Source organism: Miniopterus natalensis, chromosome 6, assembly GCF_054644295.1.
Source record: "Miniopterus natalensis isolate mMinNat1 chromosome 6, mMinNat1.hap1, whole genome shotgun sequence".
In the NCBI taxonomy this organism is placed as follows: Eukaryota; Metazoa; Chordata; class Mammalia; order Chiroptera; family Miniopteridae; genus Miniopterus; species Miniopterus natalensis.
In genome coordinates, this window is record NC_142086.1 from 64,148,549 (window position 1) to 64,163,446 (window position 14,898).

A 14,898-nucleotide genomic window follows, 5' to 3' on the forward strand; every position below is an offset into this window, starting at 1 on the left:
GGACATTATCTTTCCAACATCATAGATCCCTAATACAACAGTGAACAGTATTCATATGTCATGTATATGAACCAAGAGATATGCTCCATAAATGCTGAAAAGGTTAATAAATAGGCCAAGCAACAGTGAAAGGGACCCCAAAATATTCTGTCAAGAGGGGCAATTCTACTAACCAGGTTTGAGACAGCATAAATGATATAAGTGTACATAAACTGATGGGCTCACTGGGGACCAGAGAAGTCTAGTGACTGGATTAAAACTTGGAACAGAATCCACATCTCCTCATCACGGTGTTCTTTCAATTATTCTGTTTCCTAGAGGTACTTTACAGAGTTTGGGGTCCAGAATTTTTCTAGAAGGTGATTATGCCATAGAATGTAAAGGATTCCTGTGTTGGCAAAAGGCCTATGTAAAGTGAGAGTCAATTAACCTGAATCTCCAATGAAGCTCACTGGCAGGCATTACATGGTGGGAGAGGAAAAAGAGGAAAGGCAGAAGAATTAAGGTGGAAATAAGAAAAAGAGGGAAGGAGAACAGTGCGGGAAAGACACGGGGAAGGCTGAAAACAAACCACTTAGTATTTTGTGGTCACTAGTCCATAGTGGGTCCTATCGATTATAAACGGTCATCAGAAATAGTTTCTCCACTTCATCTGAGGCTGCAGCTTATCCTCCCAGCATCATGCCAGGGCACTTCCAATCCAGATTCAAAAGGGAGGAAGCCGACAACTGAGTCACCATTACTGTTTCCTGCAGCACCAGGGGTTTCCTTGGAGGTTTCCCATTTAAGTACTCAACTCCTCTGACACACAGAGGAGGGACACACACACGCACGCACGCACGCACGCACGCCTCCTCTTTACTGGTAAACTCTAACAATATAAAACCTCAAAATATGAGAAAAAGCATCAGGTCAGTGCAGCACAGCAACACACTTATAACAGACATCGATTCCACTCCCACTCATCCTCAGGAGGAAGGGAAGATGGGGAGGTGTTAACTACATACTCACAGGTCAGCCAGGTTCCTTTCCAACTTTCCTGACTGCCTATAAAAACCTCTTTCCACAAGGGCCATAGAGGTGGTTTCACCTTCCAATCAAACCCCCTTAAAGTGAAATCCACCCAATCTGTAAAACGTAACAGTTACGTCTGAGATTTCACCAATCTGTACACAGGAACTATTCACGAAGATCCTAAGAACAAAAGATCCTTGTCTTTGGTAACTTGCGACTCTAGCTGCTCAGATGCAACCCAGATGGGAAAATATGCTTCTGCAGAGAGTGATGAAGGGCCCCCTTTTCACATCAAAATTTCACCATGAGAATGTCATCTGATTTTCATTTTATATCTGGTTAAAATATTTTTTCCATACTTGACAAATTACTTTTGCCTAAGCCTAAGCCTGTGTTCTAAATCTTTCAATCCCCCTGAATTTAAGTCACAAAGACTAAGTAACTTGACTTTCTATTCTTAAAATCCTTAGTCTGTTTGCTCAACCACAGAAAAATAGACTAAAGCAAGGGTAAATGACTGAATAGAATTAAGATCTACAGCTACAAAAAGTACAGCTGCTTTTCAGAAATGAAAGTCTGCTACATTAAGTGTTTCCTGCCTGAGATTCTGTTTATAGCTTAGCAAGATCAGAAATGCACTTGGTCACCATTCAGTCTGGAGTGGCCTCAACGTAAGGAGACTCCACCATGAATACCATTCCAAGGGCCTCTGGTGACAGAAACAGCAAAGGGGGTGTACTTGCTACAGGATGTTCTGCCCCACAGGGTATCACACACGGGTAGTGAGACCTCCAGGTACTGCTCCACTCTCCCACAGAGAGCACCCAACTGTGCAACAAACACCAAAGTGCACAAAGGGCATTCAAATTCAGTCAAGATGACAAAGCAATCAATTTTTAATACTAATTAATGAATGGCTAGACACTGGGGAATCTGTCTTTTCTTTCATTAGCATTTCTTGCAAATAAGCAAGAAAATGTGTTTTAATGCACAATTCTTTACACTACTTCAATCCTTCATTTTTCAGTCAATAACCATTGTCTTTAATTTTTCTCGACTTACATTCTTTTTTCTGTGTTTAGCAAATCTTAAAAAAGAATAAAAAAATAAAATGGTATTTGTCCAGGAATTTTATTTTTTAAACGGTGCTTTAGATGAAGATGAAAATATGCTTACCTCATCCCATTCCAAAAGGTAGTTGGTGATTTTTGAACCATTGTCAATTGGTGCCTAAAAAATAACAATAATAAGAGATTAGAGAAAGTTCACAGACATAAGTTCACAGACATAAGTAATGAGCTACCCACCTGGTTCAAATACAATGTTTATGCTAGTGCTATTCTATAACCCTGGATAGCTCCTGTATTTCCTTGGTCAAACATGATCACAAACCAATTTTAATGTAATTCAACTGGAGAGAAAGTCTCCCCACTATTAATAAGTCATTTCCACGAATAGCCAAAGCTGCCTTCCCTACCACCTCTACCTTTTACACCCACGTGGTACTCTGTTTCCTCTGAGGATACAACTTTGAGGAGGCAACTTTAAGTTCAAGAGTAGAGGAGAAATACGGCAGCTAAGAAACAGGCACTGCTTAGGGCCTGGCGGGACAGAGCTGACCCAGCTGGGTTCAGAGTCGGAATCTATATTTTCCTAACTTCTCCCACACAGGTGTTTTTTTTTTAAGTGCTTAAAATTAGAAAGCCATTCTGTGGTATTAAAATTTGCCCCCTTCTTAAACAAAAATGGGATCCTCTGACTAGATTACCAGAGACTATTAGACCTTTATAAGTTAGCAAAAAGAAGTTTGGTCATTTGCTTTCCTCTTAAAAGCATGCTGAGGTCTGCTTCACTGAGAAAACAGGCTTTGGACAATGGGAAGGGGAGCAAAGAACTTTGGAGAAAAGAGTATTGTGCAGGATTAGACCTGTCAGAGGAGAGTGCAGCTTTGGGGTCCCTTCACAGCACCAGGGTAGTAGAGGAGGATAGTAGGGGAGGGAGGCGGGGGGGGGGGAGGGAGGGAGGAGGGATAAGAGAGATGCAAGAGATGGAGGGAAGGAGGGAGAGGGAGGAGAGAGGAGAGAGAGAAGAGAGGAGAGGTGGAAAGAAATGAGAGAGTAAGAGAGATGAGAGATGGGAGGGAGAGGGCAGAGAGAGAGAGAGAAACTAAGTAGTGGGGGAGACAACTGAAAAGGACCATGTCCCCATTGTAAAAATGCATCTAGGCCTGGCTCCTCCCCAGGAAAGAACAGGAGCCCCATAAACTGCAGTGTCCTGCCTCTAGCAAAAGGCAGCCTGGCCACCAGAGCTTATTTGAAGCCCAGCTCTGCTGTTTGTCACCTGTGGTCTTATGTTAGCTGCTTAATATCAATGTTTAATTTCTTGTTCCAAGAATGGATGTGTGTGATAAGTAGTTGGGGGAATATATGTAAATCAACTAGTAAACTACTTGGTCTTATAGGAAGCACTCAGTAAATAGCAGCTGTTGCTTTATTATTGTTAATAAAACATCATCAGGGGCTCAGTAAACATTAGTTAAACTGATAAAGAAACACTTCTCCCTCACCTTTCTATCCTTCCTCCTTTTGAGTCATAATCTCTGAGTCCCCAAACCCAGATTTCACGTGAGGGCTGTATGTTCTATTGAACTGCAGTTTGAGGCTTTTGTGGAAAGGATTACATTTAAAGTTCGAAATAACTGATGAAATTAAAGTTTTAAAGAATTGCATTTATAATGGCTCATAAGCCTTTGGGGAAGTAGTGTTTTTAGTAGTTTCTTTTATGATAGCCTCCCCCACTGGAGCCCCTAAATCCTTGAGGGTGGGAACCCTGACTTGGGTTTTGTTCCACCCTGTCTCCTGTGGCTGACTGACAAGAAGACATCAGAAGATCCTGAGCCCTCCCAGTGTCTGTGGATTTAAGGGCAGGTAGGCAGCCAGAGCACTGTCCCCTGTCCTTGGGCCCCCAGCCAAACATCGTGATCAGGAAATCTGTTTTAAGAACATTTAAGTAAAAACTGAACTAACTTCAGAACTTTCATGTTTGCACATGACTGAAAGGAACAGGAGGTTGTTTCTGACACAATTAAATAAAGGGACAAAAAAAAGGTGAAACACTCTCTTCCTAATAGGAAAGCTTTTTCCTCACGTTGCTAGTCTACCTGAACTGCATCCAGGTTTTAAGCAGAGTATGTATCAGTGATTCCCAACTTTAGGTGAGACCCTGGGATCCCTCTGGTATTCTTTAAGATTTCTTATCTTTTCCCCAAAAATGAATTTTAATTCTTTCCTTAAAGATATATTTATATATGTATATGTGTAAATGTAGAGCACATTTAAAAATGGATGTATATGCTCCAAGAAATTAAATAAAGATGACCGATTGGGTGTTAAGACTCTGAAAAGGTGGGGAATCACTGACCTGGATTATCCCTGGAAGCCAGGAAGGAAAATACAATAGTTCAGATTCTGAGCCAGTTTAAACTTTGCCTCTGTCCAAATAACACACTCAGTGTTGGTCACTGGCAATGAGAATGCAGCTGCCCACAGGAGAAGGGTTTAGAGAAGCCCGTGCTTTGTTGCTGACCACTGCTCTCAATTGCTTTTATCAGCTTCCTAGATAAATGTTACCCTCTGGTATAGCAACAAAAAGACAAAATATTTCTTCACCAATAATGGATCTCACTATCCATTTCATTTCTTTCAGTGTTAGTGTTCTCCCCAAACACTGTAAATCTGTATTATCTCTACTTCTACAAATTTTACATTTAAATTATATTTTAAAATATCCATATACAGAAATAATTACTATAGAGATTAATAACATAATCTACTATTTTCTTGGAAACACAAAAGTATGACTGACTAATAAGCTCATGAAACTGGTTAAGGACCTCTCTTTGGCAAGAATTATTTGTAGCCAGTAAATTGTATTTCATGAGAACTGACAATTCGGATTTTTAAAAATAATTAGTAATACTGATGGATTTAAGGCCCAATAAGTAAAAATTAATGAAATCTTCATGAATGTAGTTTAGAATCCTAAACATCCTAGGTAGTTTTAAACAGTAAACATTTCAGAATCACCACTAAAAGAAGCCAACAGAGCCGTGAACCCACATTCTCTATAAATCTTTACAAAAACTTTTTACTAAAGTCTTCAAATGTCTGTTGAAATGAATCAGAAAGTGAGGAAAACCACTAGAAAATGATGAAATTTAAGTATCGTGTTTTATATCACTTATAATGTATTGTTCATGATCCTAAGAAGTTTACCAAATTCCCTTGCAAATAGAGATAAAGCTGGGTTTTGCAGTCCCCTCACCCACCCCGTTTTATAGACTTGGCAACTTTTGATATCATAATAATTTATTTCATGTAGTTTCTATGGAGAAAACCAAACACCATCACCAAACTGGAACAGTGCTAAAGAAATGTTTCAAATGGCTACAGACTTCAGACTTTTCCTGACACTTTGAGCTACCCACCTTCCACTGCAAGGTTAGCGAACTCTTGCTCCTGTGTGCCAGCTTTGGTGGGAAGGGGCACTCGGGTGCGCAGCTGTGGGTGGTGAAGCTAACTGGCTCAGAGCAGGATCCCTTTACCGAATTGTACATGGCATATACCCTGAAAACAAAACAGACAAGTACAGTCAGTGGCACTGGCCCATCACAGAAGACCAGAGTTGTTATCTAAGCTTTCTTCCAGGCCTTTCCACAGAGAAACAATTTCGTATGTGGTACACACCATGACCTTATTCTTATCTGGTGGTCTTGTCCTGCCCTAACCAGGGTCAGCATTTCCAGAGGATAATCACCCCAGCAGAGAACATGCTTCAGTGTGTTCTCTCCTTCTGCTAATGGAAAGAACCAACCACTCCCATTTAAGAGTGCAAAGTCTACTGACTGAAAAAGACTATACTAAATAAGAAAATATCCTTAATCGCCAGAAAGGTCTCCAAATATACATTTTAAAAACCAACAAGTCAATCTCCAGTTGACTTTGTCTGGAAAAAGCTAAAAGTAAAGAGTTGGTGAAAAAGACAAGAAGCAGTGATGAGAGTCTAGAGGTTGGAGAGGCAGCGCATAAGTACAAACAACAGGGACATCTTTGAATAACTGCACATATTTAGATAGAAATAAGGACATTTCATACACAGAAACATGGTTCCTGGTGATGACTGCATCTCTCTCTAATTCAACAAAAACAATGTTGAGGTGCAGTTTACCCATGTGAAGATTTAACTCCTGCACCTGGCCAGAAGATTAAGATGTACACCTGCACATTAAAACACCTGGCTCAACACTGAATGTCTGTGCCCGGCATCTTCTGAAAAAACACATAATGTACTCCTTTCAAACAGCATAAAATGGGATTACGTTGATTTTTACCATCCTCCTTTCTACTTTTCCATTTTTTAAAATCTTCACCAGAGGATATGTTTTTATTGATTTTTGGAAAAAGAGGAAGGGGGGGAGAGAGAAACATCAAAGTAAAAGAAACACTGATAGGTTGCCCTCCGTAGGCACCCCGACAGGGGATTGAACCCACAATCTTTTGGTGTACAGGACATGCTCCAAACAACTGAGCTGCAGCCAGGGCTCCATTTTTTCAAATTGAGCATTTAAAAAATTTGAAAACATATTCTTTGAAAAAGACAACAAATAACTCTTTGCTGCCTATAAAAGATGAAAAGATTAACCATTGGAAGTTGAAAAATACTTATCAAGCTCTTAATTCTTATAACAACCTTTTATGAGTTCCCACGAAAGACAAGAAATCTCAGACTAGAAAGGTAAAGTAAATTTCCCAACGCTATGCAACTAGAAAGTTGGATCAACTATACTCAGTTGTGGAAGAGCAACTGCTACATTGTATTGCCTGCTGTGCTCACTCATCCTGCAATCAATGTTTCTCTAAACACCCAAAATCCATTTTCCGTCACTCTACCCAATGAACAACAGCTAAAGATAACAACATTATGGAAAATGGGTCCTAATTAGGTGTGTGATTTGCAAAGTCCTTTTTACTCAAAGTCCATCACAAAAGATTTATAGAGACCATCCAAGTCAAAAGTACTAAAAGATATAGAGGGTGGGGCAAACGTAGGTTTACCGTTGTTTGTATGGAAAATAATATAATAATAAATAATAATACTAGAATAAACTCTGTGTCTTGCATACTCACAACGGTAAACCTACTTTGCCCCACCCTGTAGTAAAATCCTAAAAGGTAAAATACATATTTACTAGATATTTGACTTAATTGCCTTATGGGAGAATAGACACCACAACATTGATCCAAACAAAGAATGCTTATCATTAGGATGCTCTCCACCTAACTCAATGAAAGAAATGCTCTTCTTCTGCACTCACTATAAGTAGACACAGGATAATATAAAACTGAATGGTAGAATTGGCAGGATCATTTCCAAGTACCAGGTCAGGCTCACAGGGAATTACTTAAAGAGAATCATAGAATGTTCCAGACAAGGGAGGGGTTCCAGCCTGAACTTTAATAGATCAGAATGGCTTATAGGTTACATTTGACCCAAGATATAGGGATGGGTGATGCAAAATAGTGTTTTTAAGTATTAGAGCCACCTATGAATGAAAGGATATAGGTGATGATCATCACAAAAGAGACAAGTAGACATTATGCATTCCTAATGAAAGATCATGCCACCATCTATGAAATCCTTGCCAGAAAAACCAAACCTGTATCTGATGAAGCCTCGTCACCACTTATAGGAAACACAGAGAGAACATATGCAGCAACACTACAGGGATACAATCAGCCTACTGCACACTGCAGAAAATTCTATAGGACCAAGAAAAAAATTTATTCCAACAAAAAAATTGCAAAGGAAGGAAAGGAAAAAAAAAAAGAGAAATGGAGGGAAAACCTATAGAGTAAAAGAAATTTGCAAGACATCAGCCAAACGGAATATATACATCATGTTTAAATTCCAATCACAACAAACTAAAAAACCAAAATCTTCATTTTTAAGACAGCTGAAGAAATGAGAACAGTTTCTGGATTTTAAAGACATTAAGAAATTCATCATTTTTGTTTTGAATAGGTGTGTGAAAAAAGTAATATGGTTTTACAGGTGAAATAATATGATGTCTAGACTATATTCCAAAATAACTGTGTGGGCAGAAAGGGGGAAATGAGGATACCAAGAAAATAAGAAGTTGGGTGATGGGTATATGACAATTTATTATAGTTTTACTGTATCTAAAATTTTCTGGAATAAAAAGTTAAAAATTGAGCCAACACTGAAAAAAATCTTGGAGATCTCCCATTTGAGAAAAAAATACTCTGGCTTCTCTTAAAAGCTAGAGGTTCTAGCAACACTGAGCTGCATATCTGCATGGTAGTAATTAAATAAAGCTGAGAGCCCCACTTCATTAAGATGGGCAGATGCTGTCCAGTTCAGAGAACTCACCACTCCCTACTGTCTCCTCAGCACTAACACAGCTTTTTAGCTGCCTTTTACCCAGTCTACTTTACTCACTTAGGTTCCCAGTAGGAATTTCAGTTTGCAATCACTAGGCATTTGGGAATCGTACTATTGTAGGACAGTTCCAAAATGTTCACAAAAACAGCTGGCACCAAAGATCCATCCAGATAATAGAGCAGAGGAAAAGGAGGTGGGGAAAGACCTGCAAAGTACTACCCAACTGTACACAGTTATCTGGGGAGAGGTGGCCTCAGTCAAATTTGTCCTTTCCTTTTAATGGGATTCTTGGAGGCAGAAATCCATACTTATTAGGCCAGAGAAACATGAGTGATGGGAGCTCCTGACAGCCAGGGTGGGATGAACCAAGACAGAAGAACCTGTTGGCAGAAGTAAAAATCTGAGGTAGGTGAAGACGGACAGCCCTATGGGCAACATGGAGTTATTTCCCTTATCTTTAAACTCAAAGTATGTTATAGTTAGTTTAATTTAGCAGCCAATATTTGCCCACAAAGGAAACAAAATCCACTGTATATGGCCATATAAATGTGCTGCATACGGTACCTAAAATTTGACATAATATTTAAGTATCATGATTATATTGGTCATTTAAAACTGTTCAGCCCGGCCGGGCGTGGCTCAGCTGTTGAGCGTGGACCTAGAATCCAGGTGATCGGGGTTCGATTCCTGGTCAGGGCACATGCCCAGTTTCGGGCTCGATCAATGACTCATCATTGATGTTTCTATCTCTCTCCCTCTCCTTTCCTCTCTCTGAAATCAATAAAGATATAAAAAAAACCCAAAAACAAAAAAAAAAACCTGTTCAGTAAATAGATAGCAACTAATGAGTTTTACCAAAAACTTTTACATGAAAGAAAATTCTCTGGAAATATTGCTATATTTTCAAGAATGTTGCAATCACGTTTTCACATGATGGTGATGTATTCTCTCTAAACAGCATCATGTGAAAGGAAAGTCCGTGAGGCACAATAAGTCAGCCAACAGTTCAGTTCCTTTTGAGTTTATCCCAGCAAAGAAAAACACATTTTTCTAACAATATAATTGGTCTTGTGTTAGGTTTTTTACATTGGTTTCAGTTTAAATACTGACTAAATGTTTATGAAACAGGTGCTGCAAGAATTTCCGAAATTTCCTTCCAGCATCTGCCAGAACATCTGTAACATACTAGGAGCCACAGTTGCTGGTCAATAACATGTATTGCATAACTCTGCACTGAGCTGCTCAACCATATTTTTGGAAGTGTTTCCTCACATAATTTTTCTGGGAAATGTTATTACATGATATCATCTCTGGGCAACTTCTTTGCCAAATTGTTTATGCCAATGACTGGAAAACTGCTTTAAATTTCATCATGAAATTGCTATCCACTCCATCACTCAAATTCCTGATTATCCTATCATTGATAAAAACATAAATTCTTGACTCCCACAGTAAAATGGTTATTTCAATGCCAGTATTAACTATAAAACTACTGATTAAAAGGGAAATATGCTTTTCCTTTTATATATATAAATATTTATTTGTATAAATAAGTGAATATATAAATGTTTCTGTATAGAAACTTACATATTCCTGTGTAAGTCTTATAAAAATAAAGTTTATTTGTGTATATATGTATGTACATATGCACTGGCTTTTTCTCACTCCTCCTCAACACATAATCTATCTCGTGCACTCACATGAGATTTCAAATTGGTGGTTTTATATAATACATAATGCAATGCCCTATATGAAAGCACTGAATAAATAAACTTTGACTATTAAAAATTGATTCCTTTTAAACATTCAAACATTAAACCAAAAAAGAGCAATCTGTGTAAGAACTGGGTAACAAATATAAAAGTGGTGAATTTAATAAAAATCTAATCCAAGACCCAACACCTAAAATTGTGCTCAATCACCAGGAGAAAACAACAAAACAAATAATGGCTGAACAGGGGTGTAAGCAATGATGCACAAAAATTCAGAGCAAAAGAGAAAGAAAAAATCTTTAAAACCTGAAATGTCTCAGGATATAATTTTCCATGTGAGATTTGGCCTAAATGGTATGGCAAGTGCGAATCTAAACAGCCACAGCCACCTGACTTGCAGCACTGTCTCAAGGATGCCACTGGTCTCTTAAAAACTTATTCGCAGTAACAGTGAGATGGCAGGAAGAAGTGAAGAGCCGTTCTTGCCTAGAAACTGATGTCCAGCACCTGACAGGACGCCACGACTGAGACTGCTGCTTATAAAACGTTTACATATGTGATTAGTAAACTCAGACAACGCTAACATGTGGGAGGGAAAGGTGAAGATGAGAGAGAGCATTACATAAAGATACCGAGGAGCCGGTGTGAAGGGGACGCAATCAGGCTATCAACACCCAAGGCAACAGGAGGTATCAGAACAGAGCCCCGTGGGAGACTTCAGTGGATGATGGGAGAGAGCAACCTTTCATTCTACATAAGAGTGATGCGAATGAAGACTTCTGCATGCCTTCATCAAAACGTGCAATATTAAAAACTGGAAGAAAATGTAGGAGGTTTGGTGCTGCTAAAATAAATGTGTCCATTTCCATCACTGGCTTCACAGACATCCACCAGGGAAATACTTTCTAAATTGGTAATGTATAAACAAATAAAAATAGCAACGAATATAATTGCTCATTTTTGCAGCTGAACAGTAATGGAATGGAATTCTTTTGTAGCTTCTGTTATGGATATTTAGTAAGGAATTTATTTCTACATAGCCTTTTGAGACCTTACAGGAGACAATGAAATTTAAAACTGTATTTGAAGCTACTGTGTTTGATAAAAGTTTATACTCTTGGAACTAAAACTTTGAGAATGTTAACTGAACTGCACCATAAAAAGACATTTTGCTTCTTTTTGTCAGTACCATGTATGGCATATCTTTATCCCAATGAAATAGTGGGTGATACAGTCAAACTATACACAGGTTCAAAGAACCTGCATCATGAAGTCCCTTTTCTTTTCAGTATAGGAAACCTGCAAGGTTGGAAAAACACAACAAACAAAAACCACATTTATACACTTTACAGGTTTATGATAGATTTGCATACATGTCATTTGCTCTCATACCATCTTTCTGAGGCTGGTATCATCTTCACTTTATGAATGAGAAAACAAGGCCACAGATATGTAAATGGCTTGCTAAGCACACACCTTTACTAAGTGACCAAGCCATTAACACCAAATTCCAAGCTCTGCCCATTCTCTTATCATGCTGCCTTGCCAAAGCAATTCAAGGCAGAGGAAGCTAAATCTGAGTTGGACGTGTTAAGACTCTCCTCTAGCTTGAAAAATGAAAGACTGTTTAAGGAAAGAGAATGAATGATCTATATGGACTGTGGATTAGGCAAGACAAGAGAATTTGGACTGCAGACATTTTTCTTAGGAGATAATTTTTTGAAATACTAAAAGAGGTCACAGATTTTCTGTCTCTGGCAGGCAGAGCGCTAGACCAAATAATAGTTGGTGGTGCCTCAGGCTGCCTGTGTGGTATCATGCAGGTGTCATATATGTCACAGTGCGGGAGGCCCAGATGTGTCAGGAGAGAATCTAGATCCAAGGCCTCTAGATAGTAACCACCTCATGCTTCTATTCCTTTCAGGGGATCCATTAATTATTCCTTTTATTTGCCCAGAAGTTCAAGGTATTCAAAAGACATGGCAGTAAAAATAAAAAAAATAAAAATGATGAGCAATTGTTCAAGGCTTAGCTTCAATAAAAGTGGTTAAATAGAAATGAAGGGAAACAGACAGGATAGTAAATAAAGGGCCAACTCTTTATGACATTTAAATTTGTTTAAAAAGATACTGTCAGCTCATGAATGAGCAGGAAATTAATAAAGTAAACCTTTAGTAAAGCAATAACAATAAACTGTTAAAAGATGGAGAAGTAGGAAACATATGTTACCCACAATGACTAATGGAGCACATTTACATGGCTCCCTATCCGTGTTCCATTTTCTGGTCCATTGTTAAGTCGACCATTTGACAGAATGATTCAACTATTTCTTTTATTATTCCACATTCACAAGTTACACAGATCTTTTTGTTTGTACAGACTAAGTGAAAAGTTCAATATGTTTGGGCTACCGCTAACTGATTCAAAACCCAAAAGTTTTGATTTAAACAGGAAGAGATGGTTGCAAAGGAGTTCATCTAAATACTACAACAGCTAAGCAGAAGTACACTTTATGACTGAATTTAAAACACCTTGCTATTCCTTTAAACTTAGTTTTAAACACTTGTGCAGCTAATAAGATATTATAACCGGAGTGTAGCCCTACTTCTGTATCTTTCTTATTGAGAAAATTGTGATATAGAAATTCTGTGGTTGACCAAAGTTAAAACAGTCAATTCATGACAAAACCACATTGGAACTCAAGCCTCCTAATAATTAATATATGTTTTTCCCGTTAGGCTACCCTGCCTCCACTCCACCACCAAGGAACATGTGGTATGAATTAACCTTTGGAAAGTATAATAAAGGATGTGTGCTTAATGCTTGCAATTTAATTACACAATCATTATATATATGTATATAAGTGAAGAAAAGAGAATGTTGTGTATTCTATTAGATAAAATTACAATTTCCAGTCACCTTAAAAAATAAGCAGAATAAAATTTTTAATTAAAATTAAATTTTTAAAAATGTTTATGGATCATATTCAGAAGTCTGCTTATTTGCAAATGGGTGTATGGATATATGTTTAAATAATCAGATGAACTCAGTCAAAATCCAGAAAACACTTTCCATGTCTATAGTTGGCTGGGTTTCTTCGTAAGATTAGATAGCCCCACCTTCCAGAGTAGTCACAGTAGAGATTCCAGAAACATCACAGTAAGATTACAGGCTATATATCAGACTACACAGGTTCACTGTTTTGCTAAATCAGGTTAATTCTTGATAGAGATAATTTGATATTTGCATTACTTGTCTTATTTAAAAACCAAAGATCTAAAGGTGTTTTTGTAACCTGGGAAGGACTTATTTAGTCACATGGGTTAAACATATGGTTTATACTTATAGTCTATAATAGTAAAAGATTCATTTGTTTGATAGAAAGAAAATATTATACATTAAACCACACAGTCCAATGGGTTTTAGAAGACTATATAAAATATACTTTTATAAAATAATTTTGAAAATTGTGTTCAATGTATCACCTACTTTTTGTTGCCAAAAGCACTTCTGTGTACTCCCAGCCACGATGCTCGATGGCAGAACAGAAGTGTACTCGAGAATGAATGGAAGACAGATACTGAGCCAAGATGTTGCAACTTACAGTTAGGCGGGTACCCCTAACCACAAACTTTTAAATAGGGGCACATGATTGATTTTAGCAATTTGAATTCTCTAATACAGTTCAGCTCTCATATCCCAACTCACCTCACATGATAATCGGTTGCTGGTCTAAGATCTTTCAGGTTACATTCTAATTCTTCTCCACTGCAAAGAAAAATCATTCATTAGTCAATGATATTAGCTTCAAAAGTAAAACAGGTTTTGGATTTGGGTTTCATTGTCATGTGCCAATAATGATTCAAGAACTAGTATGTCTGATTCTGCCATAAACCAGAAATAAACTTTCCTATTTGGTATTACTATCTTTCTGAACTAGAAAACGAGATTCCTTTTAATGATGTCATCTGAAACATGGAAAATGGCAAGTTAAACTTACTAATAAAATTCCAAAAGGTCTTATCACTTCTTCAAAGTAAATACATAAAAATAAGTAGAGAAGTAAGCAAGCAAATTAAGACAGACAAGATGAATGCAAATGTAAATAACTGTACCATCTGTCAACCTAAGGCAGCTCCCAGATTCACCTTAGCAGGAACCCCAACTACCTCACAACTTCTCAGCTATCCTGAAGAAATCTCAATCTGCTTCCCTCACAGATCAATACCACTAAATAGCTCTTAGATAAAATAAAACCATTAATATAGGGTGCCTCTCAAAATGTATACACACTTTGAGTGATTATAAAGTCAGTGTTTATTAACATATAGTTCACTGTCAAAATTTAAAAGAATAATTTTTTTGTTAACGCCTGTTTTTAAACTGATGACCATCCTGCTCCAGGCACTGCTGATAATGAGAAACAATGGAATCGCAAACATCAAGAATCATTTCGTTTGGTATTTGTGTGCCCTCAATTTGTCGACTGTTGCCGGTTTTGTACCTCAAACTTTATCTTTTATGTATTCCCATAAAAAAGTCTAGTGGATAAATTTTCTTTGTTCAAAGCTTAGTCTGGTTTCACCCATTATTTTAAATCAGTTAAACCTGAAAACGAGTGAAAATTAAGAAAGTTATCTGCTAGTAAGGTGTGTATACATTTTGGGGGGGGGGGGGGGGGACACATCCTAATATGCTACTGGAAGTTTGA

At 37.8% G+C, this 14,898-nt stretch overlaps 1 protein-coding gene across 5 annotated transcripts in view; it reads right to left on the reverse strand.

The window, feature by feature from the left end:
- FNDC3B (fibronectin type III domain containing 3B) overlaps window positions 1-14,898 on the reverse strand; it is a 294,875-nt gene that overhangs the window by 59,193 nt on the left and 220,784 nt on the right. For all 5 annotated transcript variants that reach the window (XM_087818325.1, XM_087818324.1, XM_087818322.1 and 2 more), the window contains 3 exons: window positions 13,896-13,955; window positions 5,501-5,639; window positions 2,191-2,244 (listed from right to left, as the gene is read on the reverse strand). In XM_087818325.1, the coding sequence (XP_087674451.1) occupies window positions 2,191-2,244; window positions 5,501-5,639; window positions 13,896-13,955 (253 nt within the window). The remainder of the gene's footprint in view (window positions 1-2,190; window positions 2,245-5,500; window positions 5,640-13,895; window positions 13,956-14,898) is intronic.